The 27891-nt window shown below is 42.9% G+C and overlaps 1 protein-coding gene across 4 annotated transcripts; it reads right to left on the minus strand.

Moving 5' to 3' along the window:
- Positions 1-447: 447 nt before the first annotated feature.
- On the minus strand, positions 448-26646 carry POLR1G (RNA polymerase I subunit G). 4 transcript variants are annotated; one of them, XM_078779280.1, is made up of 4 exons: positions 26429-26623; positions 23100-23289; positions 16621-16786; positions 448-2140 (listed from the first exon to the last, which is right to left on the minus strand). In XM_078779280.1, exons 3-4 carry the CDS (start codon positions 16767-16769, stop codon positions 1432-1434), a joined length of 858 nt encoding a protein of 285 aa, XP_078635406.1. In that variant the 5' UTR covers positions 16770-16786; positions 23100-23289; positions 26429-26623; the 3' UTR covers positions 448-1431. The 4 variants fall into 4 exon arrangements, with proteins under 4 accessions (XP_078635406.1, XP_067971293.2, XP_067971294.2 ...); XM_068115192.2 differs by lacking the exon at positions 23100-23289 and having other exon boundaries at positions 26429-26646; XM_068115193.2 differs by lacking the exon at positions 23100-23289 and having other exon boundaries at positions 16621-16757; positions 26429-26636.
- Positions 26647-27891: the final 1245 nt, after the last annotated feature.

Consider the following 27891-nt stretch of genomic DNA (forward strand, 5'->3'; position numbering starts at 1 on the left):
GCATAGCTAACAATATTATAAATCAAAATAGGAAGAGTTAACACCGTCCAGGAATTTAGTCAGGCCTAATCAGGAATATTGTTCAGTTTTGGTCAGTTCAGCATAAAGCGATTCCGGCCATAGCTAGACGAAGCTAAGAGGAGTGGTTGAAGGAGACTACGAGGGGATCTGATAGAGATGTTTAACATAATGAAGGGTATGGATAAAATAGGAACCGTGCTGTCGGTGTTTGTTCATTCCTCACCCCACAACCTCAGTGATTCATCAAAATAAAACACAAAAATAAAACCAGTAATTTAATTAATGATCGAATCAAAAACCTTGACAATGTCCCTGTGCTTGCTCAGACTATTCTCCAACCCCACCGCAGTGGAATTATATAAACTAGCAATGGTACCCGCCCTATGGGCAGGGCTTCAATTGGGAGGCCCAAATGAAAAGGCAAAATAACAGAAACTGAAGGCTTTTTTATTTTAAACGATTCATATAAACATCCGTTGAATCATATCATAAGCAAATCATCAAAATCTAAACAGTACATGGCGCCCATTTTGAAAAAAGATTGAATTCTGCAAAACGGAAGCGGCCGCTGCATGTCTTTCTCAGTCGCACGTTTATGTGTGAAGACTGCGCGCCGAATCTGCAACACGGAAGCAGCCGTTACACCTGTTTCTCAGTCGCTTTGCACACGCTGCCGTGTTACTTCGGAGCCGCATGTTTATATAGGAAGAGTTCGTCAGGAGTCGATCTACTCTCTCCTGGTACGTAGAATAAACTATTTGTAGAATTTCAACAAAAGCCACATCACTGTTCATATCGGTAAATATTATTCCATCGTGTTTGGAAAAACTGGAAAATTGGAAAAAACAATATAGCCTATTTTACTCCCAGGGGTCCCAGGAATACCCACCTAAAATATTGTTGCGATCGGTTGAGCCGTTTTTGTGGTACCTTTGAATGGACGGACGGACATTTGGTGAATTATAGTAAGATGGTAAACACTGGGTTTGTATCAAAGACGTTTAATAACCCGATAGATTAAATTTTCGGGATGCGGATAAAACACAGGCATCATGGGCCTCCTCTTCCTGTGTCAAACTTTCACGAGTCTTGTATTTCCTTATACGGTTATGCCTGTGATGAAAAAACAACAACATTATTCATCAATATGAACCGCACACCAGAGAGGAACGAGTTCAGGAGTCTCGTTGATGCAGATTGTGTTACTTTATACATTTTTGTGCATACGCATTCAGATAACCAAGTGTAGTCGTCGAATCAGAATGGAAAAGAATCATTGGCAGGAAATACTTTGACCAATTCCACTGACAACGCAGAGCATTGTGGGGTGGGATAGGAGGGAGACCGAATGCATTTTTGGTAAAATTGTATTGTTTGAGGTTCTTCAACCAGGACTTTGACAGGACTAAATCAATGTGTGTACCGTTTCCTTTTTCTCTCTTTTTTAAAACACACATCTGATGGTCCATCAGACAAAGGTTCTTCTTTCACCATTTTCCTGCAATCCCAAAAATTGTCTTCCTCTTTGATCACATTATACATAGTTTCTGCTTCCACCCTCTCTTTATTCTTCTTTTTACTCTTATTTTTCTTCAGTACCACGTCACCACCCTCAGTGTCATCGTCTTTCTCCTCTTCCACCTTTATGGCACAAATGGCAACAGGAACATCATCATCCATGCAAATTCGCTTCTTTTTCTTCTTCTTCTTCCTCTTCTTCCTCTTTTGTATATGCTCTGAATCGATCACTTCTTCCACAGCCTCGCAATACGTTTTTCTTTCCTTTGTAGACCCCAGAGAAGGTGGAGCATGATGGCTTTGCTCTTCCAATTCCAAAATCCCAAAAGGCCGAAACCTTTGTTTAAGACCAGATGGTAGTTTAGGCACAGGTGAAGGTGGGATGGGATGTTGAACAGTGCTGCTCAATCCACCAACATCCTCGGTAATGGTGATATTTCCACAGAACGATCCCGTCGGAAGTAAACCTGCTGTCTTTGTAGATGGCAGCAATAGAGAAAGCTCTGATGGTTCCTTTTTCGCCATTACCTTGTACGTACTAGGCCCGGATTGCACACTCGTGACTTCATCGGCGCAAAGTTGGACTTTACGTCCCATTAGCCTAACGGGAATAAAGGGGTGGAAGAAAAACAAGGCATATGAAAACAAATAAGTTAGTGTTGAACAATCACAACTTTAAGCTGAAAAACCATATATTTTATAACGAAAAATTTTACCACCAGCCTTAAAATTGGCACAAGTCAACACTTTTTTTTATTTTTGAAGCACAAATGCACTGATGTTACTGGAGATGTGCCAGAATTAATTTAGGATAAATTAGAAAGTAAAATTTGACGTGAATGCCACAATGGATATGCCTCCTCCCAGGTTAGATGTCAACCCCATCCTGCCCAACCGTCCCGATTTGGGTGGGACAATCCCGATTTTACGTTACATGTCCCGCTTCGCGACCGACCTCCGAAATGTCCCGCTTTTACATGTGAAATGGACAAAAGTAGAGAAGCAGTGAAATATCGATCGTTTTTCGAGCTCATAACTCATGAGTAACTCACAGTGCCCGCAGTGCAAAGATGTGCGTATCACGGACACTCACTTCCCTCAACCAAAACGCTTTTTTTTTTCTTTTTTTTTTACAGGATCTAAGGCTCGTAGTAGAGCTGAATACACGCCATACATGCAGACAAATACAAGACAACACAAGACCATTTGACAGGATAGATACAGAAGCAAACTTATAGGAAAGAAAAAGTGGAAATTTGGAAAGAGGTTGATGAGGAAGCTGACATTTGGACATAAGTGACCAAGTGATTTGGCTGTAAAGGGTATTTTTGATTTATTGATTAATCAATTAATCGATTGACTCCATTAATTTTTTTTTTTAAGTTACAGATTCAGATGAAATGGTGGTAGCAATTGATCTATTAGCCAATTGATGCTATTAGCTATTAGATATTATTAGCTATTAGGTATGCTATTATCCAATTGATCAATAAATTTATTTACTTTACGATAATTATTTATTTTCACCGACAGGAAAATATAGAGAAGAATCGCTAAGAACTCTTGTACTCTGAAATTGAAACAAACCAAATTGATCTCAGACTTCCTCCACGACGTCTTCTTCTCATGCACACGGTTATTCAAAGCATTTGTGCAAACAGGGGACCAGATGCAATTATAAAAGCCCAAAATCACTCAATCAGCTTCAAAGAATGAAGAACTCGTCTTGCTCGTAAAGGGCTAATGTATATCTCAATCAGTGGAGGATAGAATGGATGGAATCAATAACACATTGAACAATGTTTCTGAACCACCGTGGGAAACAAGCAGAGCCGATGTTCAAGGTGTCAACCCTTCGTCTCGGCTCTGTTGCGATTTGTATGAAAAACTAGAACAATGCGACTGTCGCCAATATGCCTTCGCATAGTCCCACAACAGGTAGGTGCCATCACTCTGCATATGTATGGGTAGGGGATCACGTTTGTGAAGTTTCGTGTTGATCGGATAAGGTTCGTTTTTCTATCCAAGATGGCTGCCAAACCACGTGACCTATGACCATCATTTTCAAACTATATGCAACAGTGCTGTTAGATGATATTTGTAAAATTTTGCATCGATAGGGTGAGCAGTTTCAGAGATATACTTATTTAATATTTTCCTTCAATCCAATATGGCTGCCAAACCATGTGACCTATGATGTCATAAATGAAATATTTCAATACAAATGGGTCAAAGATCATGTGCATGCAATTTCAGATTTTTAGGATAAGGAATTTGATTAAAACATTTTTGGCTGGTATACCACTTAACCTATGTTGTCATCATTATCAAGCTTTTGTTCCGCATTGGGAGTACTTGACAATGTACAAAGTTTTAAAATTTTCCATTCAGCGGTTTCCGAGAAATAATTTTTTTAATTATTTGCTTTTAATCCAAGATGGCTGCCATAACACATGACCTTTAACGTCACAATTATCATAAAAACATTCTGCATTATGCATTCTGGACAAATCAGACATATGGTTGCTGAGAAAAACGAGGTTTAGCCCGCACGGACGGATGGACGGACGGACGTACGGACAACCCGAAAACATAATGCCTTCGGCGACTTTGTCGGCTGAGGCATAAAAAAAATAAAAATAAAAAAGATCAAATTTACAAATCCGATTGACCTGGGATGAACAATCTCAATGGATGTTAAATCATAAATGATGCTTCATGTCTTGTTGTAGTCTAAAGAAAATGTAAGTGACAAAAGCGGCTGGATGTATGAGGCTACAGAACGATGGTCAGCCACTGGAAAAGGCCCGGTCTCTTGAATTTCTCTGCCTCACCATTAGCCATGAAAGATGATCCTTCTGGAAAAACAAGATGGGTGTGAGAATGTTTTTCAGGATTTGAAGACGCGTTCCATTTATCAAACCAGCATCTAAATTCTAATCGATGTCAAATGAACAGAGAGTGATGCAGCTCTATTCTGTCTGTCATTGGGAGTTGGCATTGTATGACACAATGTGGTGTCATCTGCAAAAATGAAATGACAGTTTTCCCAGGAATGAAGGCGGCGTTCTAAGCAAGATGCCAGACTGTATCGAATGCCGGATATATGTTCAGGGAAACTGTTGACTTGTTCATTTGGAATCGAGGACCTGCAACCATTGCTGGGAGAGGAGCAGCAGTATATCCAGAGTTGAGTGACTGGGATGGAATCCAAACTGATTGGCGCCAATTTGATTCATACACCTGCATGAAGAAGTAAATGTATTGTGTTTGCCAGATGTTGGCGCCCCTTCATATGAACTTTTCTCGAGCATTACCTGGTTCCTCCTAGGAATACAAGGGTAGTCCAGCATGTACACGAGATTTTTATGCCTCCACCGACAAAGTCGCTGGAAGCATTATGTTTTCGGGTTGTCCGTCCGTCCGTCCGTACTAAACATCATTTTTCTCAGCAACCATATGTCCGATTGAGACGAAACTTTCAGGGTGAGAGTGACACCCATGCAGAATGTTTTTTATGATCATTGTGACGTTAAAGGTCACGTGGTATGGCAGCCATCTTGGATTAAAAGGAAATAATTTTTAAAATATTTTTCGGAAACCACTGAATGTAAAAATTTGAAACTTGGCACATTGTCAAGTACTCCCAATGGCTAACAAAAGCATAATAATGATGACATCATAGGTGAAGTGGTATACCAGCCAAAAATGTTTTAATCGAATTCCTTATCCTAAAAATCTGAAATTGCATGCACATGATCTATGACCCATTTGTATTGAAATATTAAATTTATGACATCATAGGTCACATGGTTTGGCAGCCATATTGGATAGAAAAACGAACCTCATCCGATCAACATGAAACTTCACAAACGTGATCCCCTACCCATACATATGCAGAGTGATGGCATCTACCCATTGTGGGACTATGCGAAGGCATATTGGCAACATAGTCGCATTGGCGACACAGTCGCATTGTTCTAGTTTTGAATGTCCCTTATTTTGTATTGTTTGGCATTTTCTACAACCTATGGAATGTTCCTTCTTTTATATACTTTGCCACATGGCACATACCATATAAAGGGGCCTTTTCTATGCCCCTGACATTTTTCCCAAGAATAATTATATGAGACTAATCATGTAAAACGCAAACACCCATGAGAGTTTAGAATCTAGAACTTAGAACTGGAATCTTCTTCTTAAAATCAACAATGTTTCAGCCAATGTGTTATTCCCTGTATGTAACAATTTATAGATTATATCGATGTATTTGCTGTACAATAATATTACTAATGTTTGTTTATATTTGGTGTATATGTATTGTGGTATAAAAGCACCAATTAAATTATTGCTGCGGAACCGCATGTCATTCCCATCAGTTTCTATTGCATCTGCATCACGTTCTAGCCAATCACATGGCGGGCAGAACATAATGGAATAAACAAGTGCCAAGCACTAGGGGGGTGCACGTGCTGCACCCTCTCTATTTTCAAGAAAACAAACACATTAACTCCTAACCCTTTCCCCAACCTCCACCACTATCATTGAAAGGTTTGTAGCGATCGATTAAAGCCGTTAGATTACCATTTGCCCCATACTGGAAATCGCTACCCTAAATCTCAAAATCTATTAAACATAACAACTTCATTTTTTCATTATTGATCCCCCATGAGGCCTACACTATCACCACCAAGTTTGGTGGTGAACACAACAGCCGTTAGAGGTCAGCCCCTCCCCCCCCCCCCCCCCCCCATGCCAAAGCCCCTCTAAATTGAAAAACCTACAAAAATTTACAACTACAGTGTTCACCATGTGGCCTCCATTATGTGAGGCACATTTGGTAGCACTGCGGCTCATAGGACTGACATGAATAGGCAGACCCCGACATAGAGAACCGGATGTCCCCCATAAAATTATTGCCTCCATATTTTACTCCCCAATGTGTGCTAAATTTGATTAAAATCACAAGAGCCGTTACAAAGACCCCCTTCGACACTCCCCATGGGGACCACATTGTGTGTGCCAGGTTTGGTGATCCTACAACGTCCGTTCCCAAGACATGCGGGATACAAGGGAACGGACAGACAGACAAACAGTGCAATGCAGTGTCTGACAATAAGGGAAGCCTTTGTGTTTGTATGAGCTTTACCTGATGAGCCTGCTTAACAAACACGCCACACATGGAGCAAAAGATTTGTTTACGACAGGAGAGGAGACTTGACGAGAAATTCCTTCCGTTTATCTTTTCAAAATGTGCAAAATGCCCAAAATAAAAATAAAAGGGTCGTTAAAGGATCGCAGAGGAGCTTGTACACAAGTGTAGGACAAGGACATAACGAGACGGGTTTTTTTTCCTTTCATACGAATAACAAGCTCATTAAACAAAAGGACACCGTATACTGGATTTGACCCTGAGAATGCAGATCCAAAAGCTAGGCTCATACGGCGATGCAAAACAGCTCCGATGATCGGATCGCATTCCAAAGAAACTTCTGGAAGCTTCGAAATCGGCCTTCACATCAGGGACGTGGCACAGAGATGGCTCTTATCGAAATGGCAACTGATATTCGAGCAAGTGCCAATTTGGGTCAGGTGACATTTTGAACATTCTCGATTTTCAAACTGCATATTTTTGGTTAATTGTATTTTTTGGGGGGGAATTGGATATCTGCTGTTTTGACAAAGGGCTGACGCTCAAAATGTCAGCTGGCTATCGTCAAATGTCCGGTCCATTGTCGGTTAGCTATCGGCTTTCGGAGGATAGAATCCTCGTTTAGCCGGTCCGCCAATGCACCACGCAGAAAGCAACCTCCATGAAGACAAGAAGTCCAGTTATCCTGACTTGGCATCACAAAGTACCAAATTGTAATCGTTTAAATCCCATATCTCATAATAAGCAAAACCCCGAGCGATATCGGGTAATCAATGTTATGCGTCTCAACTTTAAGGCGACAGTACCTGGAGTAAAATTACGATTTCATCCATGTTCCATGGCCTTAGTAACACCGTATGGAAATATAATATCGCGTTTCATCTCCAGGCCCGACGACACCAAAACCCATCTCGCTTTCAACTGAAACCGAACTTCTGCTTCGGCATAATTTTTTTTTTTTTTTGTATACAGTCAAGACTCGTGCAAGAGCAAACACATTAAACACGAAAACATGCACGGACACGTAAAACATGTGCGGGCAACAAGCAGGGGATACAAGACGGGGAGAGAGACGGGGAGAGAGAGGGAAGCACACAAGCACAACAACAGTAGAGAACAGGGAGGATGGTAGATCTGTGGAAGGGAGATAGCTGGGGGAGGGGGGAGGGGTACATGGTATAAACCAAATTAACACTACTAGGAATTTCAGGAAAGAAATTGGAGATTGAAGGAGGTGGATTTGGGGTGTTTTAGCAGGGGTAGAAAAGATCAAGGGTTTGGGTGGGGGAAGATAAGAGAACTGGAGGGAGGAGTGGGATTAAAGAGAGTGTGGGAGTTTGTTCCAGAGGCGGGAGAAAAGAGCAATGAAAGAGTGAAGGTGAGCAGAGAGTCTTGATTTTGGAAGTTATCACAGTAATGAAAACCTATCACAGACGCACGAACAGACGGACAACCCGGAAACATAATGCCTGCAGTGACTTCCTCTGCAGAGGCATTTAAAAAATGACAACACATACATTGTCAAGAATACAATGTCAATTGTCAAGACAACACATACAACACATACAGTCACGTGAAAAAGTAAGGACACCCCATGTAAAGTTTTGACTTTTTCAACATATTTCAACATACAGCTATTTCATAATCATTTCAACAATATTGATAGATAAAGGTGATATAATATTACAAATATCATGAAACATTTACATTTTGTAGTCCTGGTGTTGGCTTAGCGGTTAGGGTGCTGGCTTGGGATCCTAGGATCGAATCCTGGTCGATCGCTGAATTAACGCCAGGGAGGTTGACTCAGCCTGTCATCCTTCCGAGGTCGGCAAATTGAGTACCAGCTTGCTGGGATGAATGATCACGGTGTGTACCCCGATTTAGAATAGGTACACCATATCCCTGCGCATCGTAGGAGCGTGACCAAGGGTTGGCGTCAGGTAGGGCATCCGGCCATAAAAACATTGCCTCAAACAGGGAACCATGATTGTCATGGGGCCCGCAAGGCTAACCCCCCGCTCTAGCAGGGAAAAATGGCCTTAAAACGATCATTCATTCATTCATTCATTCAGTCCAATGTACAATTTAAATGAACATAAATGCAAATTTCGCATGTGGAAAAAGTAAGTACACCCTTGGCTCTAATAGGTGGTATTGCCTCCTTTGGCAGAAACAACCTCAAGTAGGCGTTTCTTATAACTGTCTACCAGTCTCTGACATCGACTGGGAGAAATTTTTGCCCACTCCTCCATGCAGAATTCTTTCAGCTGTGTGATGTTTGAGGGGTTTCTTGCATGCACAGCTCGTTTCAAATCCCCCACAACATCTCGATGGGATTTAGATCTGGGCTTTGACTTGGCCATTCCAGAACCCTCCATTTCTTTCTTTTCAGCCATTCCTTGGTGGATTTACTGGTATGTTTAGGGTCATTGTCATGTTGCAAGGTCCACCTTCGGTTGAGCTTCAACACTCCGACAGATGGCCTCACATTATCCTCAAGCACCCTCTTGTACAATGAAGAATTCATAGTGGATTCTATGATGGTGAGCTGCCCAGGCCCTGATGCAGCAAAGCTACCCCAAACCATAATATTTCCACCACCATGCTTTACAATTGGTATCAGGTTCTTGTGGTCAAATGCTGTCTTTGGTTTTCGCCAAACATGTCTTCTGGTACTGTGGCCAAATAGCTCTACCTTTGACTCATCTGTCCAGAGCACATTGTTCCAGAAGTGCTGGTCTTTGCCTAGGTGTTCATTGGCAAACTTTAGTCTTGCCCTGATGTTCTTTCTGGACAGCAAAGGTTTCCTCCTGGCACACCTCCCATGTCGATCAAATTTGTGCAGCCTCTTTCTAATGGTAGACTCGTGCACTTTGACATCAACAGTGGCAAGAGCTACCTGTAGGTCCCGTGATGACATTCTGGGGGTTCTTAGAGACTTCTTTCAGCGTCTTGCGGTCTACTCTCGGGCTGAACTTGCTGGGGCAGCCTGGCCTGAACAAGTTGGCAGTTGTTTGGAATCTTCTCCACTTGTAGATGATCTTTCGGACAGTCGAATGATTGATTTCAAATTGTTTGGAGATCTTTTTAAATCCCTTCCCAGACCCGTAGGCATCTATAACCTTCTTTCTGAAGGCCTCAGAGAGCTCTTTTGATCTAGGCATTGTGACGCCGCACACTTCAACAACAAAGAGAAACCAAACTAAATGTCTGAGGTTTAAATAAGACAGGTTCCTCCAAGATCCTCTCTAACGATGTTCCAATCATTTGCACCTGAGGTGGTGCACCCGATTCTAATTTTAGGTATTTGAAGTAGTGATAAATGTAGGGGTGTACTAAGTACTTACTTTTTCCACATGCAAAATTTGCATTTATGTTTATTTAAATTATACAATGGACTACAAAATGTAAATGTTTCATGGTATTTGTAATATTTTATCACCTTTATCTGTCAATATTGTTGAAATGAAGATCAAATAGCTGTATGTTGAAATATGTTGAAAAAGTCAAAACTTTACGTGGGGTGTACTTACTTTTTCACGTGACTGTACATCAACACATACAATACAAGCATTCATGGCGTGCTTCAGGAATATCTCGTCAAGGAGGGCGAGCAACTTTGCTAAACTCAAGTCGAACAAAACAAATATGTTTGAGAGTGGATCTTCTTCTTCTTCAGCCACAAAGAAGAATGCAGCACAATCAAATCACATGGTACACAATCTCGATGGTTCCTGTAGGTCAAGTTTGAAATGTCGCACATTAATAGATTCAACAATGACGTACGAATCCCATGAATTCAAAATGAAAATCCATTTCCTACCATTTAATAATGCAAACACTCGTATATTGACGACATGGCACATTAAACACAATTATTCATGCCTCGCTTCCACCACAAGACATGCAGTAAGGTAGAAAGGACAAATGTGACGGCTTGATGTGGAGGCGGCACTTTGCACGAAGAGCAGTTGATTTGTCGAGAGCTAATAGACCGTGGGCCGAGCCTCCAAAATCTGTCTAGTTTTTGACTTTCGTGACCCACCTCTGGTATCTACCTGAAAATTTGCAAAGATTTAGATAAAAATCACTTCGAAAGAATTCACAACTCGTCAGTGCAAAAAGTTGCACATTAATTCGTTATGCCAATTAGCAAAATCCATAGCGCCATCTTGTGTCCATTATTATATAGGTGTGTACAACTGAATGGGAATTCTAAATATAAAGTATGTAGTCTATGTAGAGATGGGGAAACTGTCCAGGAGTTTGGGTGATTGAGGTCCTACACCCCCTCACACACACCTACACACACAGTATATACACACACACAACACACACAGTATATACACACACAGTATATACACACACAACACACAGACAGTCGCATAAAATAAGGAAATGATACAATTATTATTTTTTTACCAGAAGATGGCCATTCTAATTTTAATATCAAACCGAGTGATATATTGGTTCACGAGTTATCAAACAGAGTGATCACTATATTCGTCATGGGTGTGTGTCTGTCTGTCTGTCTGTCCGCAGCATAACTACCCGATGATGTCATCCGATCTTGATGAAACTTGGGTGGGAGGTTGATATCATGATCGAGTTGTGTCCTGCCTAGAGTGGGCGTATTGCGCCCATTGTGGGCGGAGCGATGCCCAAAAAAGATGTCTTTTTAGGGGGTAATCGAGTTCAAGCTACATCTTCTCTGAGGGAGTTGGTGGAATCTGACAGGGGTTTCGGTATTTGGTTAGGCCAATGTCATGTGTCTAGCCCCACTGAGCTCAATTTTTCATTTTCGCCCCAAGGTCAAGGTGACAAGGTCACGAAATTTAGAAAAGTCGATTTTTGATGGTTTTATGACATTGTTCGCTTCCTGATAGGGTGAAATGTCATACATGATCTTATATTATCACATACATCATGAAATACAAGTTTTCCAAAAAATTTCAGAATCTTCGACCTTTCACCTTTGAAGGTCATAAAGGTCAAATTTTCTAAGTTGTCGGAATCAAACCGAATTTTCGGTATTGTGTAGCTAACTAACCTCATAACTGATTATACATTATTTTCTATCATTTCAAGGTCAGTAACCTTCGTTTTGACATTTCCGGGCCTGGCCTGTTTCGGTTATAGTCCGTGTCCTTTGTCATTGAATACCGCTCGCTCGTGAACCATCGTCGTCTCCCGACTTGTCTTATTTAAAATTATTAAATAATGGTTTCACTCTGCTGTGCGTATTGACGACATGCATGAAGCAAAACCCCGAAGAACTAACATCAGAATCTTCGCCTTCCATAGCTGCATCTGACGACATGTAAGTCGCCATGACAGCTGTGCTAGCATTGTAGTACAGTCTGAAACGAAGCGCGCAATTGGCTGATTAGTGCTCACGGCCACTCGTGGCCTATGTTACATGTGCGGTGATTGAACAATATTTATTAAAAAGATCGTCAACATTTTGGGTGTTTTTTTCCACATTTTGAAAATATGTGCAAGTTTTGTGCTTGACGTGTTTCAGATATTAATTCTGTAATATTTTTACACAACATATTATAAATGCAGGTAGATATGCGAGGTGGGTCACGAAAGTAAACAAAACAGGGGCTCGGCCCACGGTCTATAAATAGTAAACAAAGGCCTACATACTACATAAGCTCCACCAGCTTGGCTCGTCTAGAGACCACTTGCGGCTCACCAATCGGGACTCAACGGCCTTAAAATAAATAAAAAACAACACCAAAGAGATGTTGCATGCAATAAAATGTATTAGCGCTCTATTTAGGGAATCTTCATTATTGGAGAGGAAGTTTGATAGATTTCCTCTCCAATAATGAAGAAGACTCCATCGTGGAAATACCCTGTGTGCAGTGGAAAGGAACATCCTCTGGAAAATGTGTCCACATACATGTGAAGCAAGACGCAAAAGAGTGGAAGTGCCCTGTAAGCCTGGATTTTGAAAGTTTAACCAGTAGATGGTTACTGGAAGTATGCGTACATCCCGCAGCTGTTGGGGAGGGTCAGAAGGCTGAGAGAGCGAAGGGAGCAAAACCAAAGGACCGGCGGTTAAAAAAAATACAACAAAAACACCTGAGATGCGGAGGTAATTACATGCCTTGGTGCAGAAGTTCTCCTGGTATGTAACGCATGGGAAGACAGTTAGTTATTTATAATAAGAAGACAGTTAGTTATAAATTACTAATATAATAAATATTATTATTTATAATAACTAGAGGTTCCAGGAAACCTGAACTCAACTGGTCTATATCAATATGGTTAGAATATGCATAATAGAACCACAAACTATATAGTTTATATGTGCTGAAGAGGTACAGTAACGTTGAAGGTATCTCATGTTTAAACAGGAAACTAGAAAAAATTGAGTTTTAAGTGAGGCATGAAAAGTAAAACTACAATTACTTTTCAGATTTCAGACTTGAATTTATTTAGAAAGACTTGGTCAAACAATATACATTATACATGTATGGTATTGAATCAAGATATGTTGAATATTTCAATAGATGTGTTCAACAGGGTTTAAGTATTCATTCAAATCCCCACCTCCTCACACACACACACACACATAGTCATTATGCATTGAATTTGACTCAAGTGACATTACAACTTAGTCATTTTCTCTTGAATTATCCATACATTCTCACACTGTCAATAGTTCATTTTTCGGACATCGTCAAAACCCGTAATATATGTGTTGAGGTTTGTTACATACTGTCTACACAACAAGTTTCAGCCTTCTAGCTACATTAGGAAGTACCAGATTAACAACAATTGATTTTTCAATATGGCCAGCCTGCCGCGCCCATTTTTGGGCGTGCAACGCCCAAATGCAATCCCAATCTAGTTTATGTCTTAAAGATGCAACACGTTTCATCAAATGTAATCAATATTTGTGACTTTTAGAGCGTAGACGTCGAATTGTTTACAGACGACAGACAGACAACAGACACTGGGTGTCGACAAAAACTCAGCTGGACATAGTCCAGTTGAGTTAATAAATAACTAACCCTAACAACTCACCTCTAAGCCGTCTAGCCTGGGTTTGAATCCAGACCCAGCAATAAACTGTCATCCCAGTTTTTCACAGACGGGGTGATTAATTGTGTGCGTCGTCCCTCTGATATGCTGAATGGAGACATGCTGAATGGAGAAGGTGGATCAGACTCGGCAACGGTTGCTCGAGTGAGATGTGCATGGAAGAAGTTTCGGGAACTGAGTGGCGTGCTGATGAGGAGGAGAGTGTCGCTGAAGCTGAAGGGAAAGGTGTATGCTGCATGTGTGAGAAGTGTTATGATTTATGGGAGCGAGACATGGGTAATGAACGTAGAGCAGCAACGAAGGCTGGAAAGGGTGGAAATGCGAATGGTTCGATGGATGTGCGGAGTATCGTTGAGAGAGAGGAAGACAAATGATGAATTGCGAAAGATGATGGGAATATTGCCTGTGATTGATGCTGTGAAGAGGAACAGGTTGAGATGGTTTGGTCATGTATTGAGGAAGGATGAAAGTGACTGGTTGAGAAGAGTGATGGAAGTTAATGTAGAAGGAAGTAGAGGACGGGGAAGACCGAGAAAGACTTGGCTAAAGATGGTGGAAGAAGAAATGCGGGCAAGGGGGTTAACAAGGAGAGATGCAGAAAATAGGGCAAAATGGAGAAGATTGTCATGGGGACCGCAAGGCTAACCCCCGCTCTAGCAGGGAACATGGCCTTAAAATGCATGTTGTTGTTGTTGTGTGTCGTCCCTCTGATGGACATTAAATGGGCATCTAGTCTACCGGCATTAGTTGGTATATGTTAATGATCCCACGGTGTCCTTCGCGAAGAGTAGGCGAGATATTGCCGGCACCCTGAACAAATCACAAATTCCTGCCCTAACCTGCAGAGCGGCACAGTTGTGCCCTCAGCCAATGATGCTACCTGGATGCCTTGTGCTGCATAAGAAGGAAGAAGGAGGAAAATGGTTTTGAAAATTTCACCAGTTTGTGACACAGAACGTAACTCGATCGGCCATATTGTCACTGGCGTTCTTCATGTTCTTGAACAGCAACTGATGACCAAGTAACTGTCAATTTCTGTACCTCATCTTTCCATGTTTGACCCCAAGATTTATTGTAGGTAGCGTGACTCGAGTCATTGCGAGGTCACCATGATTAGACGCCGTTTCATAATGATCGATCGCAGGCTAGTGTTGATTGAACGGGTGACGCCGCTAGACTAACACAGCATGAGGCGATGGTGAGACTGTGCGTGCGATTCAGTATGATCATCACGTCGTGATTGAGAGGTCACAAGCACAGGCTTCGTTGAATATTGTTACGTTTATGGGGGGTTTGGGCGGGGGGGCAATGAAATACCTTATTCCAGGTAGGATTGTGTAGGGTAATGTGCTCCGTATGTCATGTAGCCACCTTGATGTATACAAGTCACGCCGGATGTCGTGCAAGGTCGTATCTTTGTCCCCATGATGAGGAGTGGGGTTATGTTAATTAGTTATGGATTAAGAGTAATTAATCCCCTGTATGTAATCACCTCTGTACTTTTCCCCTTGTTCCTTATGACACACACCACACCAGCCATGTACTCCACACCTAAAATAAACACTAAATAAAAGTAGCAGGAAACAGGACATTGAGCACCGCCAATGATACCATCAGCCACCACATCACAAAGGCAGGCCCCACCCCGAAGAGCAGCGATTGGTCCGGTATGGTTGAGCGACGAGGGACTCGCTGATTGGAGCACGCATGGGGGTAGTCGGATGACGTAAGAGCTTTGAGAACAAAAGACTTGAGTCCCGACATTTTGTTCTCTTACACCTGGGACATTCATCGCAAGCAGGCACATCTTCCTCTTGACCCTGGCTTTGATCACACACGGTCGCAGTTTGTGTTCTTGGTCCTGAGATTGAACACCAGCGGTCCACATCCTTGCGGCTCACTTGGTTCAGACAATCATCATTGGCGGTCAAAATCTTGCTTTCTCGGGTCCTGGTGTTCCGGGCTGGGAAAAAGGTAGACGAACTCTCTCCTTATTGGTGTTTGCTCGTGGCGGTCGCGCTGGTGCCGTGTGCGGACTAAGCGGAACGACGGGGCTCGGTGCGGCCAAGCAGAAAGGAGCGCGGGCCTGTTTGTTTTGCCGTCGACGGCCGCCAGGGTACGGGGACCGCTAGAGGAGCCCACGGAGTGCAGGCAAACGCACCACACAGACACAATAATTACTTTATTTTCCCCACGTGTTGTAGTCCGTGTGGAGGGTACCTCAATTAGGAATTTTAGTTTACCGTGCATTATTTTGTTATCGGCATTCCTTCCAATAAAGCCAGTATTTGTACATTTTAATTCCGTGCCGGTTTGAATTGATTAACAGGGTCAAAGACGTTCGGTGTGTTCGGGTTAGTACAGGTAAGAGCTTCGCTGCCCTCATCCCCCGCGCATATTCACACCTCCATTGGATTGAACGCCTTGGAATGTAAAGCTCGATCGGCTAATCCGTCCCCAGGGGTGTTCTCCCCGGGAGCGTGACAATATAATTTTAGAATAGTACAAAAACACATTGTGGGATGCATTTATTCCACAGGCCTTGGGTCGTCTATGCCTACAACAGGCCATCCTGCTTCATAAAGGGTCAGATATTTATTACATATTAGCATAAACATGGAAAGGGGTGAGGGGAGTTAAGAAGAGAAGGGGTGGGGATGATAGGAGAGAGAAGGAATGGTAGGAAAATGGAGAGGGATATATGACTATGCCGAGCACATCCATGGGGATTGGGGGGGGGGGGGGAGGGGGAAGGGGAGGTATTGACAGCCATAGTTTTGAAAGAAAGTAGAAACAGAAGGCCCATTAACACTGGACTGTATAATCAACTGTCGCAATCTCATCACACAATGTACTGTACCACATACAGAGTTGGGTCAAAGGTGGCCGGAGTCTTGATGAGCCAAAGTTCTGCATCCGCACATGCAGAACCTGCAAGTTTATCAGCGCAAAAGCCTCTTAGAGGCTCACAGGTGGTCAACTCGAAGCCTTCTGGACACTCGAACTGTGTGCACATCAGAGGGCGGCCAGAAACTGAAGGAATAACCAAACACATTGCATAAAAAGGCCTTAATGATGATGCTCATTATGCAACAAAGATGAATATGCAGGTGTTCCCATTTCAATAGATGGTGTGTAATTAGTTGGTACCACTAACATACACCTTTATGCTAGTTATACAAACCAAGTTATTTCATTGGTTAATGCAGTGTTGAACTTCACAAGAGTAAGATCACGTTAAAAATTCTACCACACAATTTGTTGTGCGAAATCTGACATAATTAGGTCTGCGGACTAATCCAGGTGAAACCTTTATGAGGATATGATTTTTGTTTGTACATGCTCATGGGGAGCGACTATTGCAATAAGAGAAGCGAGTGGAGCTTTGCAATTTTAAAAGAAATTGCCACATATGCAATGAGGTATATAGGATGGCCACTTGCCAACCTCTCTGCACAAACAGGTCTCTGCCCTCAAATGACCAAATGGTGATTGGCCAGATTGAAGCATAACGCACGAGCTTTGGTTCCGATGTGGACAGAGGACCCCGATTCTCTCCATGTGAATATGCAAGGAATACTGCCACCTGGTGGGTGGAGGTATTACTTGGCATACAAAAATACACCAATTTCTAGGGAAATTGACCCATTCATAATTCCAGGAGGTGGGGGTCAACACATCCACATTTCCAGGAGGATTAACCTTCACTAGTTTTTGATAATCTACTGAGTGAACACGAGGCTCAAATCCTAAAGAAATACCGAAGGAGGCGACACAAATCACGTACAGTACTGATAAATTAGAAGTACACTATTATGCCTGCTTTGGTCACAGATCATAAAACAGGTCTGTCAAGAATGGTGGGATAGAAGCAAAACAAGAAGAAAAAGACATAAAATGTCATAGTCCCTGTGGTTTTAGTAATTTTGCTGTATATAGTTAAAGGATGTCAGTCGGCCATCTTTGGTCAGATTACGCAACAAAATCTTCTGCATATGTAAGCTCTCAAGTATTGTTTTTGTGCCAAGTTAGAATAAAGTCCATGCATGTCAAGAAATGGATGGGGACACGTTTGAGTAACAAAATGGACACCATTCACCCATCTTCGCTCTGATCTTAAAAAAAAAAGATGTGCATATGTAACCCATCATTCATTTTCTGTGTTCCAGGTTTTTTTGTTAGTTTGTTTTTGTATACAAGATCGAGGCTCGTGAAAGAGCTAACATTAATCACACAAAAAGTCAAACCGACACATAAAACATATAATAAGGGGAACGGTAGACAAGATGGGGAGAGAGGGGGAAGGACACAAACATAATATTAGAGAGCAGGGACATCGAGAGAAATGTGGGAGGGGGAGAGCTTGGGGGGAGGTGGGAGAGGTATAAAACAGTATATAAAACAGGTATATAAAACATGTAATATGATCCTCCCTTTTCGGAGGGATAAAACATATGAACACTGCAAGGACTTCCAGGAAAGAAGTTGGAATTTAAAAAAAACAACATGTATCTGGGGTGAATTAGCGGGGGTAGAAAAGATCAAGGTTTTGGATGGGGGAAGATAAAAGATGGTGGTGAACAGCTGTTTTAAAGACCTGGAGGGAGGAGTGGGATTGAAGGGAGTGGGGAGTTTGTTCCAGAGGCGGGAGAAAAGAGGAATGAAAGAGTGAAGGTGAGCAGAGAGCATAGATTTTGGCAGTTTAACCATAAGAGGGTTGCTGGCAGATCTTGTGCGACCTGTAGGAATATTAGGGGGACAGAGCACAGAGAGAGCTGGGGGAGCAAGGCCGGAGAGGAGTCGGTTGAAGACAGAAAGACCACCAACCTGCCTGCGGTGAGTGAGTGAAAGGCCCTCGGAGTTAGCTTCATCGCAGGAGATTCCAATGATTCTGAAAGTTTTGGTTTCAACAGCAAGCCAAGCTAGGTGAGAGGCAGGAGCACCGGCCCAGAGGGGGGAAACGGTATTCCATTGAGCTGTGGATGAAAGCCTTGTATGTGGTGAGGAGCTCAGGTGTGCCAAGGAAGGACTTCGCATGGCGGAGGATGCCCAGTCGGCGACTGGCTTTGGCAGCCAGCTTGGAGATGTGGTTTTCCCAAGAAAGATCATGGCAGATAGTGAGACCAAAAAGCTTGAGCGACAGCACTTCTTGGAGAGGATTGTTGAGAAAGTAGATGGGAGGGTTTTCCAGTCGGTCTTTTCGGAGAGAAATAGTAAGTGTGTGAGATTTGTCAGGATTGAAAGACATGTTCCACTTGTTTGACCAGTCTGTGATTTTGTCCAGGTCCGCAGAGAGTGAGGAGGCCGCAGACTGCCGATCTGAGGGATGGAGCAGCAGAGAGTGGAGTCATCAGCAAAGAGATAGAGAGGATTTTACAGAGTCGGAGAGATCATTGATGAAGACCAGAAATAACACAGGGCCCAGAACACTACCTTGGGGAACTCCAACCAGAACAGGAAGGGGAGATGAGAGAAATCCATTCAGGGCCACACGTTGCTTACGACCAGAGAGGAAGTCCGCAAGCCATGAGTGGAGATTTCCATGGCACGTATGCATAAATGCAGGTTTGAACAAGATCGGTAAATGCATGTTCGGCCGCTGGTCTACCAGTCGGCCATCTTTGATCAGATCACAAAATAAAGTGATGTGCATGAGTATGCCATAATGTACTTGTGCCATGAGTATCTTGTGCCAAGTTTGAACAGAATAGGTCCATACATGTCCAATATGTGGTTGCTGACGGACAGATAAGACCCAATCCATTAGCCCCCGTTTTGGACTACATCCAACGCGGAGAAATCATGCATAAAAATTGATAGGGTGAGAATAAGCATGCAAAAAATAAAAATAAAATCTGCCTCTGGCAGAGAGACTACAATGAGTTCCAGTGAGATTATTTGGCACCCATACCCAAACGACTCTGACGCTGCTATGGATGGGAAGGACTGGGGCAGATAACCAGGAATTCTGGGATGTACTAGAGAGGATGGGAATATTTGAGATTGAGGTGATGCTGTGCATTGCGGGGGTCTTTAAAGCACATGTCGGAGTAGCGGAGCCGGGTGAAGAGGAAAATTTGGTAAAATTGGTTTTGGTAAACCGGGTGAGTTGGTAAATTAGGTTTTGGTAAATCGGGTGTGTTGGTAAATTTGGTTTTGGTAAACCGGGTGAGTTGGTAAATTAGGTTTTGGTAAACCGGGTGAGTTGGTAAATTAGGTTTTGGTAAATCGGGTGTGTTGGTAAATTTGGTTGGGGAACAAGAAATAGAGAGGATCAAGAGCTGCCGGATCTGGTGGTAAGGAATGGAATGGCCAATTGGCCATAGCTGGTTCATTCCTTCAAAATTGGGAAAGCCGCAAGATTACCTATAGGAGTGGACAGCATAGGACAGAACTGGCTTTGGTTGTGGTAAGGAAGCGAAAGTTGTGGAGGGTTACAGTTTGTAAGGCAATGGTGGGAGAGCATGTTACCACCTAGCACAAGCCCGTGGTGTTTGTGGTGAGGATGAAGAAAAGGAGGGAGGTTAAGAGTAGGGGTCGGAAAGTTATTAGGTGGGGGAAGTGCAGGGGAAATGTCGCCGTAGAGTACAAGGAGAGGGTGAGGGCCAGGTACTAGCAACTTAGCGAAGAAGCGGAGGGTCTGGAGAAGGAGTGAAAGAAGTACAGAGAGGCATTTTGGGGAATTCCAGAAGTGTAGTGTGGAAGGATGTCAGCAAAGGGTGCATCGTCAAGGGATAGAAACCAGGTATGGTGGATGAAGTAGCGAGGGCAGTTGGTGAAAATAAGGAGATTTGGAAGAGGATCGAGAAGATCAAGCAGAGAGGGAGGGAACCGAATGCACGGTCGCTGCACCTGTATGGGCAGAAGAAGAAAGCAGCAAGGAGAGCTGTAAATAAGATGAATAATGTTATGCAAGAGCAGGTGTACAACAAGTCGGAAGCGGATGGTGGGAGGAATATGATCTATCAATTGGCTCGTGACAGGGATCAGGATAGAAAGGATGTGAAGGAGGGGGGGGGGGGGAGGGTGGTGATTAATAATGGTGACAGAGAGGGATGCAGAATCGAAGGTGTGGGAAGGATATTTCAAGGAGCTATTGAACAGGTAAGGAAGCACCGGCGAGCTTGAGGGACTGAGTTATGTGGAGGGGAAAGTGAAGTTGGTAGATATCACAGAAGAGGAAGTGCGGACGGCATTGAAGATGGTGAAAAAGGGAAGGGGCAGGCATTGATGAGGTGTGTACAGAGATGATAATTGCAGCGGGAGAAGTCATAGGCAGATGGATGAAGTGGATGAAGAGGTTGTTGGATGTATGAGAAGACAGGGTTAATTGTGCTGATATGGAAGAGGAAGGGGGATCTGCAAGATAAGCAGAGGGATGTTGAACATTCAAGGGAAGTACAGGGGTATTTTGATCCTAGATCATGTCATGAAGGTGCTGGAGAGTGTTCTGGATGAACGGATAACGAAGAGTGTGGGAGAGAGAAGGACATTGGAGAAGGGCAGCAGGGGTTTAGGAAGGGTAGGGGAATGACAGATGGGATGTTCGCGCTGAGACAGCTGGTGGAGAAGAGGTTGGAGGTGCGAGGTTAAATGGCATTTGGATTTGTGGATGTGGAGAAGGCCTACGACACTGTCCCGAGAGAGATGGTGATGGCGACACTGAGATAGATGGGAGTACCATGAAATGAATATCAGGTTGGAGGGGAAGGAGATCAGACAAGGAAATAGGTTTGAGTATCTGGGGGGGGAACAGTGACCGGGGATGGTAAGTCAGAGAGAGAGAGGTACGAGATAGATTCAGGTGGATGCGAATGTGTGGAGGAGGGTGGAGGGTGTAATGGCAGACAAAGATTTCAAGGACATTGAAAGGAAAGGAAAAGTTCTGATGTCGTGTGTAACACCGGCCCACCTTTACGGTCTGGAGACGGTGGGACTGACAGAGAGACAACGGCAGAGGCTGCTGGTTTGGGAGAACAACTGGATCAGGAGGTTTGTGGGAGTGAAGAGAGTGGATAGAAGGAGAATGGATGAACTGAGGAAGGAGATTGGTGTGCAGATGAGCTTGACGGGGAGATTGGTGAAATGCCGGGTGAGATGGGCTGGACATTTGGTGCGGATGGGGGAAGAGAGAGTGACAAAGAGAGCGGATAGGTTGAGGGAACAAGGAAACGAGGTAGACCGCGGTCGAGATGGGAGGATTGTGTGAGGAGGGATATCAGGTGGTTGGAGGGTGGAGAGAGTCGGCCAAGGAAGAGGGAAGTGGAGGAGTATTGTGGTCAAGGCAGGGCAGGAGCTTGGTACGTAAATGTGCTCCGTAGTGGTTCTAGGTTTAGCTAGCCCGTTATAGAGTTGTGAAACGTGTTGAGAGGATTGTTCTTGATCAAATGTTGGTGCACGTTGAAGTGAACGATGGAATGTCGTGTGATCAGCACGGGTTCCCGAGGTCAATTGACCGATTGTCTGATTGGACGTGCTCTTACGATTATCAAATTCACACCGATATAATCTAGTTGAACTTTAGTGAGACCTTTGATACAGTTTGCCATAAAGACTCCTTTTAAAGTAAAATTATGGAATAAAATGATTAATACTCGATTGGATGGAGTGGGATGAAGTAACCGTTTGTCCGCATGGAAACGTGTTACCAGGCGTGTTCGTCATTGATCAATATTAGGACTCGTTACTTTCGGATTTTTACCTCTGCCAAGAAGGTGGATGGAAGTTATGTTTTCACCTGTTCATCTGTCTGTCTGTCTCAGGAAATGTTATAATGACAAAACTTGGTGGACGAGTTGGGTAGGTGACAAGAACAAGCCGATTTGATTTTGGTTCAATATCCGGATGCAGATCCGGCCTATCAGTGGATACAAAAACGATTGGAAGATCAACTCAGAGATCAACAGCCGGATAGATTGTGATGAGTTGGAGGAACATTTAAATTGTGTGTGCTTTGTCCAGGACATGCCGAGGGACGTGCAGTCTTGTCCGTGAGTGGAGAGTTCCTTACGGAAGTCAAAAACAGCAGAAGGACTTGGGAACTTTCATGTTGAATGACTTGTGCCCTCGTGCTCATGTGACAGCTAATGTTAAAAAAGGAAATTAAAATAGGAATGATAAAAGATGCTTTACCTTGTTCACAAAGAAAATGTGAAACTTTGTACAAACCGAGAGTTCCTCCAGGCGTACAGTATGCCAGTCGCACCTGGCGTCAGTGCTTTAAAAAGGACAAAGATTCACTAGAAAATGTGCAGAGTCGACGTTTACTATTGTGTTGGAATCTGTTGAAGAAAAAGAGAGGAAATGCCGATCTGACAAATTACAAATATCGACATGGTCGACAAACCGTTGGTCTCCAGACCGTTTCTTGAGAGCTCCGCTGAGATTGAGAACACACTCGATGAAGCCGATTTGTAGCATATGTCGAACCATTGAATGTCGGCAACGACTGTATTCTTTCACAAATCACGTCATGGAACCGTGGAACAGCCTCTCGGATCCCAGGGTGACTGCACCATCAGTGGGACGACGGGATCCTTCAAGAAACAGAGAGCATCCCCCTCCATCCTCAAGCTGATAATCAACCACGTGTACCAAGTAGGTATACCACTATACCAGTAGCAATATCAAGTACAGTACACCACGACCAAACAACTATCGTATACCACTACCAAGTACAGTATACCAATAGCAAGTACCTATACCAACATCAAGTAAGTACACTATACCACAACCAAATAACGAAAGTATACCACTACCAAGTACAGTATACCACTACCGAGTACAGTATAGCACTACCAAGTAAGTACAGTATAGCACTACCAAGTAAGTACAGTATACCACTACCAAGTAAGTACAGTATGCCAATACCAAGTAAGTACAGTATACCAATACCAAGTAAGTACAGTCTACCATACAGTATACCAATACCAAGTAGGTACAGTATACCAATATCAAGTACAGAATACCAATACCAAGAAAGTAAAGTATGCCACTACCAAGTACAATATACCAATACCAAGTAAGTACAGTATACCGATACCAAATACAGTAAGTACAGTATACTAATACCAAGTATGTATGGTATACCAATACCAAGTATGTATGGTATACCACTACCAAGTAACTATACCAATACCAATGAAGTACAGTATACCAATACCAACGAAGTACAGTATACCAATACCAACGAAGTACAGTATACCAATACCAAGTAAGTACTTGGTATAACAATACCAAGTAAGTACAGTATACCAATACGAAGTAAGTACAGTCTACAAATACCAAGTAAGTACAGTATACCAATGCCAAGTAAGTACAGTATACCCCTACCAAGTAAGTACAGTATACCAATACCAAGTAAGTACAGTATACCAATACCAAGTAAGCACAGTATACCAATACCAATTAAGTAAAGTATGCCACTACCAAGTACAATATACCAATACCAATTAAGTACAGTATACCAATACCAAGTAAGTACAGTATACCGATACCAAATACAGTAAGTACAGTATGCCAATGCACAGTACAGTATACCACTTCCAAGTATGTATAGTATACCACTACCAAGTAACTATACCAATTCCAAGTACAGTATACCACTACCAAGTAACGATACCAATACCATGTAAATAGACTTTATACCACTACCAAGTAGCTATACCAATACCAAGTAAACTATACCAATACCAAGTAAACTATACCAATACCAAGTAAGTAAATTATACCACGACCAAGTAACTATACCAATACCAAGTAAGTACAGTATGTCAATACCAAGTAAGTACAGTATACCAATACCAAGTAAGCACAGTATACCAATACCAAGTAAAGAATACCAATACCAATTAAGTAAAGTTATGCCACTACCAAGTACCATATACCAATACCAAATAAGTACAGTATACCAATACCAAGTACAGTATACCGATACCAAATACAGTAAGTACAGTATGCCAGTGTAGCATACAGTCTACCAATCCCAATTATGTATAGTATACCAATTCCAAGTACAGTACATACCACTACCAAGTAACGATACCAATACCATGTAAATAGACTTTATACCACTACCAAGTAGCTATACCAATACCAAGCAAGTACAATGTGCCAATACCAAGTAAACTATACCAATACCAAGTACAGTACAGTATGTCAATACCAAGTAACTATACCAATGCCAAATAAGTACAGTATACCACCACCAAGTAACTATACCAATACCAAGTAAGTACAGTATACCACTACCAGGTAACTATACCAATGGCAAGTGCAGCATACCAATACCACACAAGTACAGTATACCAATACCACACAAGTACAGTATACCACTACCAAGTAACGATACCAATACCAAGTACAGTGTATCAATACAAAGTCAGTACAGTAAATAAATACTAAGTAATTACAGTATACCACTGCGAAGTAACTGTACCGATACCAAGTAAGTGCAGTATACTAATACCAAGTAAGTACAGTATACCACTACCAAGTAAGTACAGTATACCACCACCAAGTAACGATAGCAATACCAAGTCAGTACAGTATCCCACTGCCAAGTACAGTGTATCACTACCAAGTACAGTATACCAATACCGAGTACAGTGTATCACTACCAAGCAGTTACAGTATACCAATACCACGTAAGTAGAGTATACCAATACCAAATAAGTACAGTATACCACTGCTAAGTAACTATACCAATACGAAGTATAGTATACCAATACAAAGTACAGCGTATCAATACCAAGGCGAGTATACCAATACCAAGTACCGATACAGTATACCAATGCCAATACAGTACACCAATATCAAGTACAGTATATCAATACCAAGTAAGTAGTACTTACTTAAGTTAAAGTACAGTATACCAATACCAACTATACAAAAGCATTGTCCCAAACCTTTAGCCACTTCCCTAACCAGCAACCAGGCCAGACCATATCCAGGTGTGGATTCCCCCTCTGTGTACTCGTAGGAAGAACACAAGTGGGGGTTGGGTTGGTTTGGCCAGGGGCTCAGCGCCCAATCCTTCACCTGGATATGGAGTGTGTGTCAATGTGCAAAACAGACTTTTAATTTATCGCGATTTTGCCAAATTGATGGACAACGTGGGAGGCCTCCTCTTCCTCCTCCTGAGCTTGGCGCCATCAGACCTCATCCCTTTAAAAGGAAGAGCAGAACAACCAATTACCAAACCATGGGTCTAGGCGGTGTGTGCGATGCGTCGACTTAACACGTCACTAAAATTCACCGGAAGCCATCTTCTACCCGTTTACTATCAAAACGTTCGTCGTATCCATATACTCATTCAGAGATACTATGAGTATCAATCATCCTCCTGATGACGGCGATTTGGAAAACGATTATACACCGTTTGGAGTGCGGAAACCGGTCACATGACAACTAGGTCATCAATCAAAACGTCAAAACATTTTATTACGTCATTATAAATATAATAGGAGATTATTTAGCCTGCGTGGGATTCCCTTCAGATCCTCGATTCCAATTAGGAGAACCCACTTTGTGCCGTTTACGGTTCTTTTCGGCGATCTCACTCTCGTATGAACGAGCTACAGCACAGTCGATCATTCGGTATGTAGTACAATGGTAAATGACATGAAGACGATAACAAATGAAGGATTTCGCGCACCCAACCTGTCTCCATCTTACCTGATCCTTCCGTGAGCGCGGTACACGAAGAGAGCTCTCGTAAAGGATCGGTTTGTTCATCCACGGAAACGGACAAATCATTCATTGTCCAGTCACTCTTGGCCTTGTTCTTGTTCGCCAGAACGCCACCTTCACCGCATCACAAGGCCTGATACTGCCTTGGCAACACGTGCGCGCGTGACCTCTGACCTGTAGTCACGTGCTTCACACCCGAAACCCCGCTTTTCCTGGTTATGTACATGTCTACTATTTTTATACCTTACCTTTCTTGATTTATATACAGTATATATATATATATACAGTATATATATATATATATATATATAGAAATAAAGAAATAACTAAATATATAAATATAAATAAATAAATATATAAATACTAGCAGAAGTACCCGGCATTGCCGGGCGGGGGAGGGGGAAGGGGGGGAGGGGAGAGGAGGGAGAGGAGGGAGAGGAGGGGGAGGGGGGGGAGGGGGAGGGGTAGGGGAGGGGGGAGGGGCAGGGGAGGATGGAGGGGGGGAGGGGCAGGGGAGGATGGAGGGGGGGAGGGGCAGGGGAGGATGGAGGGGGGGGGGAGGGGGAGGGGAGGTAACATTACATTACACACACACAAACTGTGTTTTATGTTCAATGGTCTGGCGGCAGGGATGGAACATCACGTGATCGCTCTGAGCGAATCAGCGCGCTGCTCTGCCACCGGCTCAGATTCCGTGTATAATATTCCTCGCTGAAAAAAAATATGGATCTAAAGATGAAAGAAAAAAAACCTATGTGGTGTGAATGGCAATGTTCCTCGCTGAAATGTGAAAAAACGCAATCGCTTTTCGCTCTGAATTACGTGCGAACGCGTAACTGTGAGTTTATGGTGGCAAGGAACATCACATGATCGCTCTGAGCGAATCAGCGCGCTGCTCTGCCACCGCCTCAGATTCCGTGCATAATATTCCTCGCTGAAATGCGCTGAAGTAAAAATATGGTAAAAAAAAATTATGAATTTTTTTTTTTTAGGTCGGCCATGTTCTTCCCAGGCTCAATGGCCATGTCTATGCCAAATATCAAGCACGTGAGCCTCTCCGTTTAGGAGTCTATCGGTAACATTACACACACACACACACACACACACACACAAACTGTGTTTTATATATCTATCTATAATTCCAGTAATCTCTGTCTGTACGTTTGTACGTCTGTTTGTCTGTGACCGCTGTTTCTCGACAACCACGGGTCCGATATACTTTTAACTTGCCAGGTATATTGCTGGGGACCCGAGGATGTGCCTTTTCAAGGTTTCATATTAATCGGACAATTACTTACCGAGCTATGTCCAAAAAACGATTCAACCAATCAGAGAGCAGCGAACGATCGCGTGTGCCGAACGTGGCGGACACACTCTGCCTCGGACGGCACATTTGAGAGCGTATTCATTTATTTCACGTTTGCAAACTATGTTGGCGTTAAACTATG

Source organism: Myxine glutinosa, chromosome 5 (genome assembly GCF_964187855.1).
Source record: "Myxine glutinosa chromosome 5, kmMyxGlut1.1, whole genome shotgun sequence".
NCBI lineage: Eukaryota > Metazoa > Chordata > Myxini > Myxiniformes > Myxinidae > Myxine > Myxine glutinosa.

Excerpts from the sequence above, each read along its gene's own strand:
- POLR1G (XM_068115192.2), bottom strand. The coding sequence starts at position 26,513 with ATGAATGATTTGTCCGTTTCCGTGGATGAACAAACCGATCCTTTACGA. Across the intron at positions 16,787-26,428 it reads CGCGCTCACGGAAGGATCAG|TTTCTGGCCGCCCTCTGATG; the intron begins GTAAGATGGAGA and ends TTATTCCTTCAG. Across the intron at positions 2,141-16,620 it reads GCCACCTTTGACCCAACTCT|GCTAATGGGACGTAAAGTCC; the intron begins GTATGTGGTACA and ends TATTCCCGTTAG.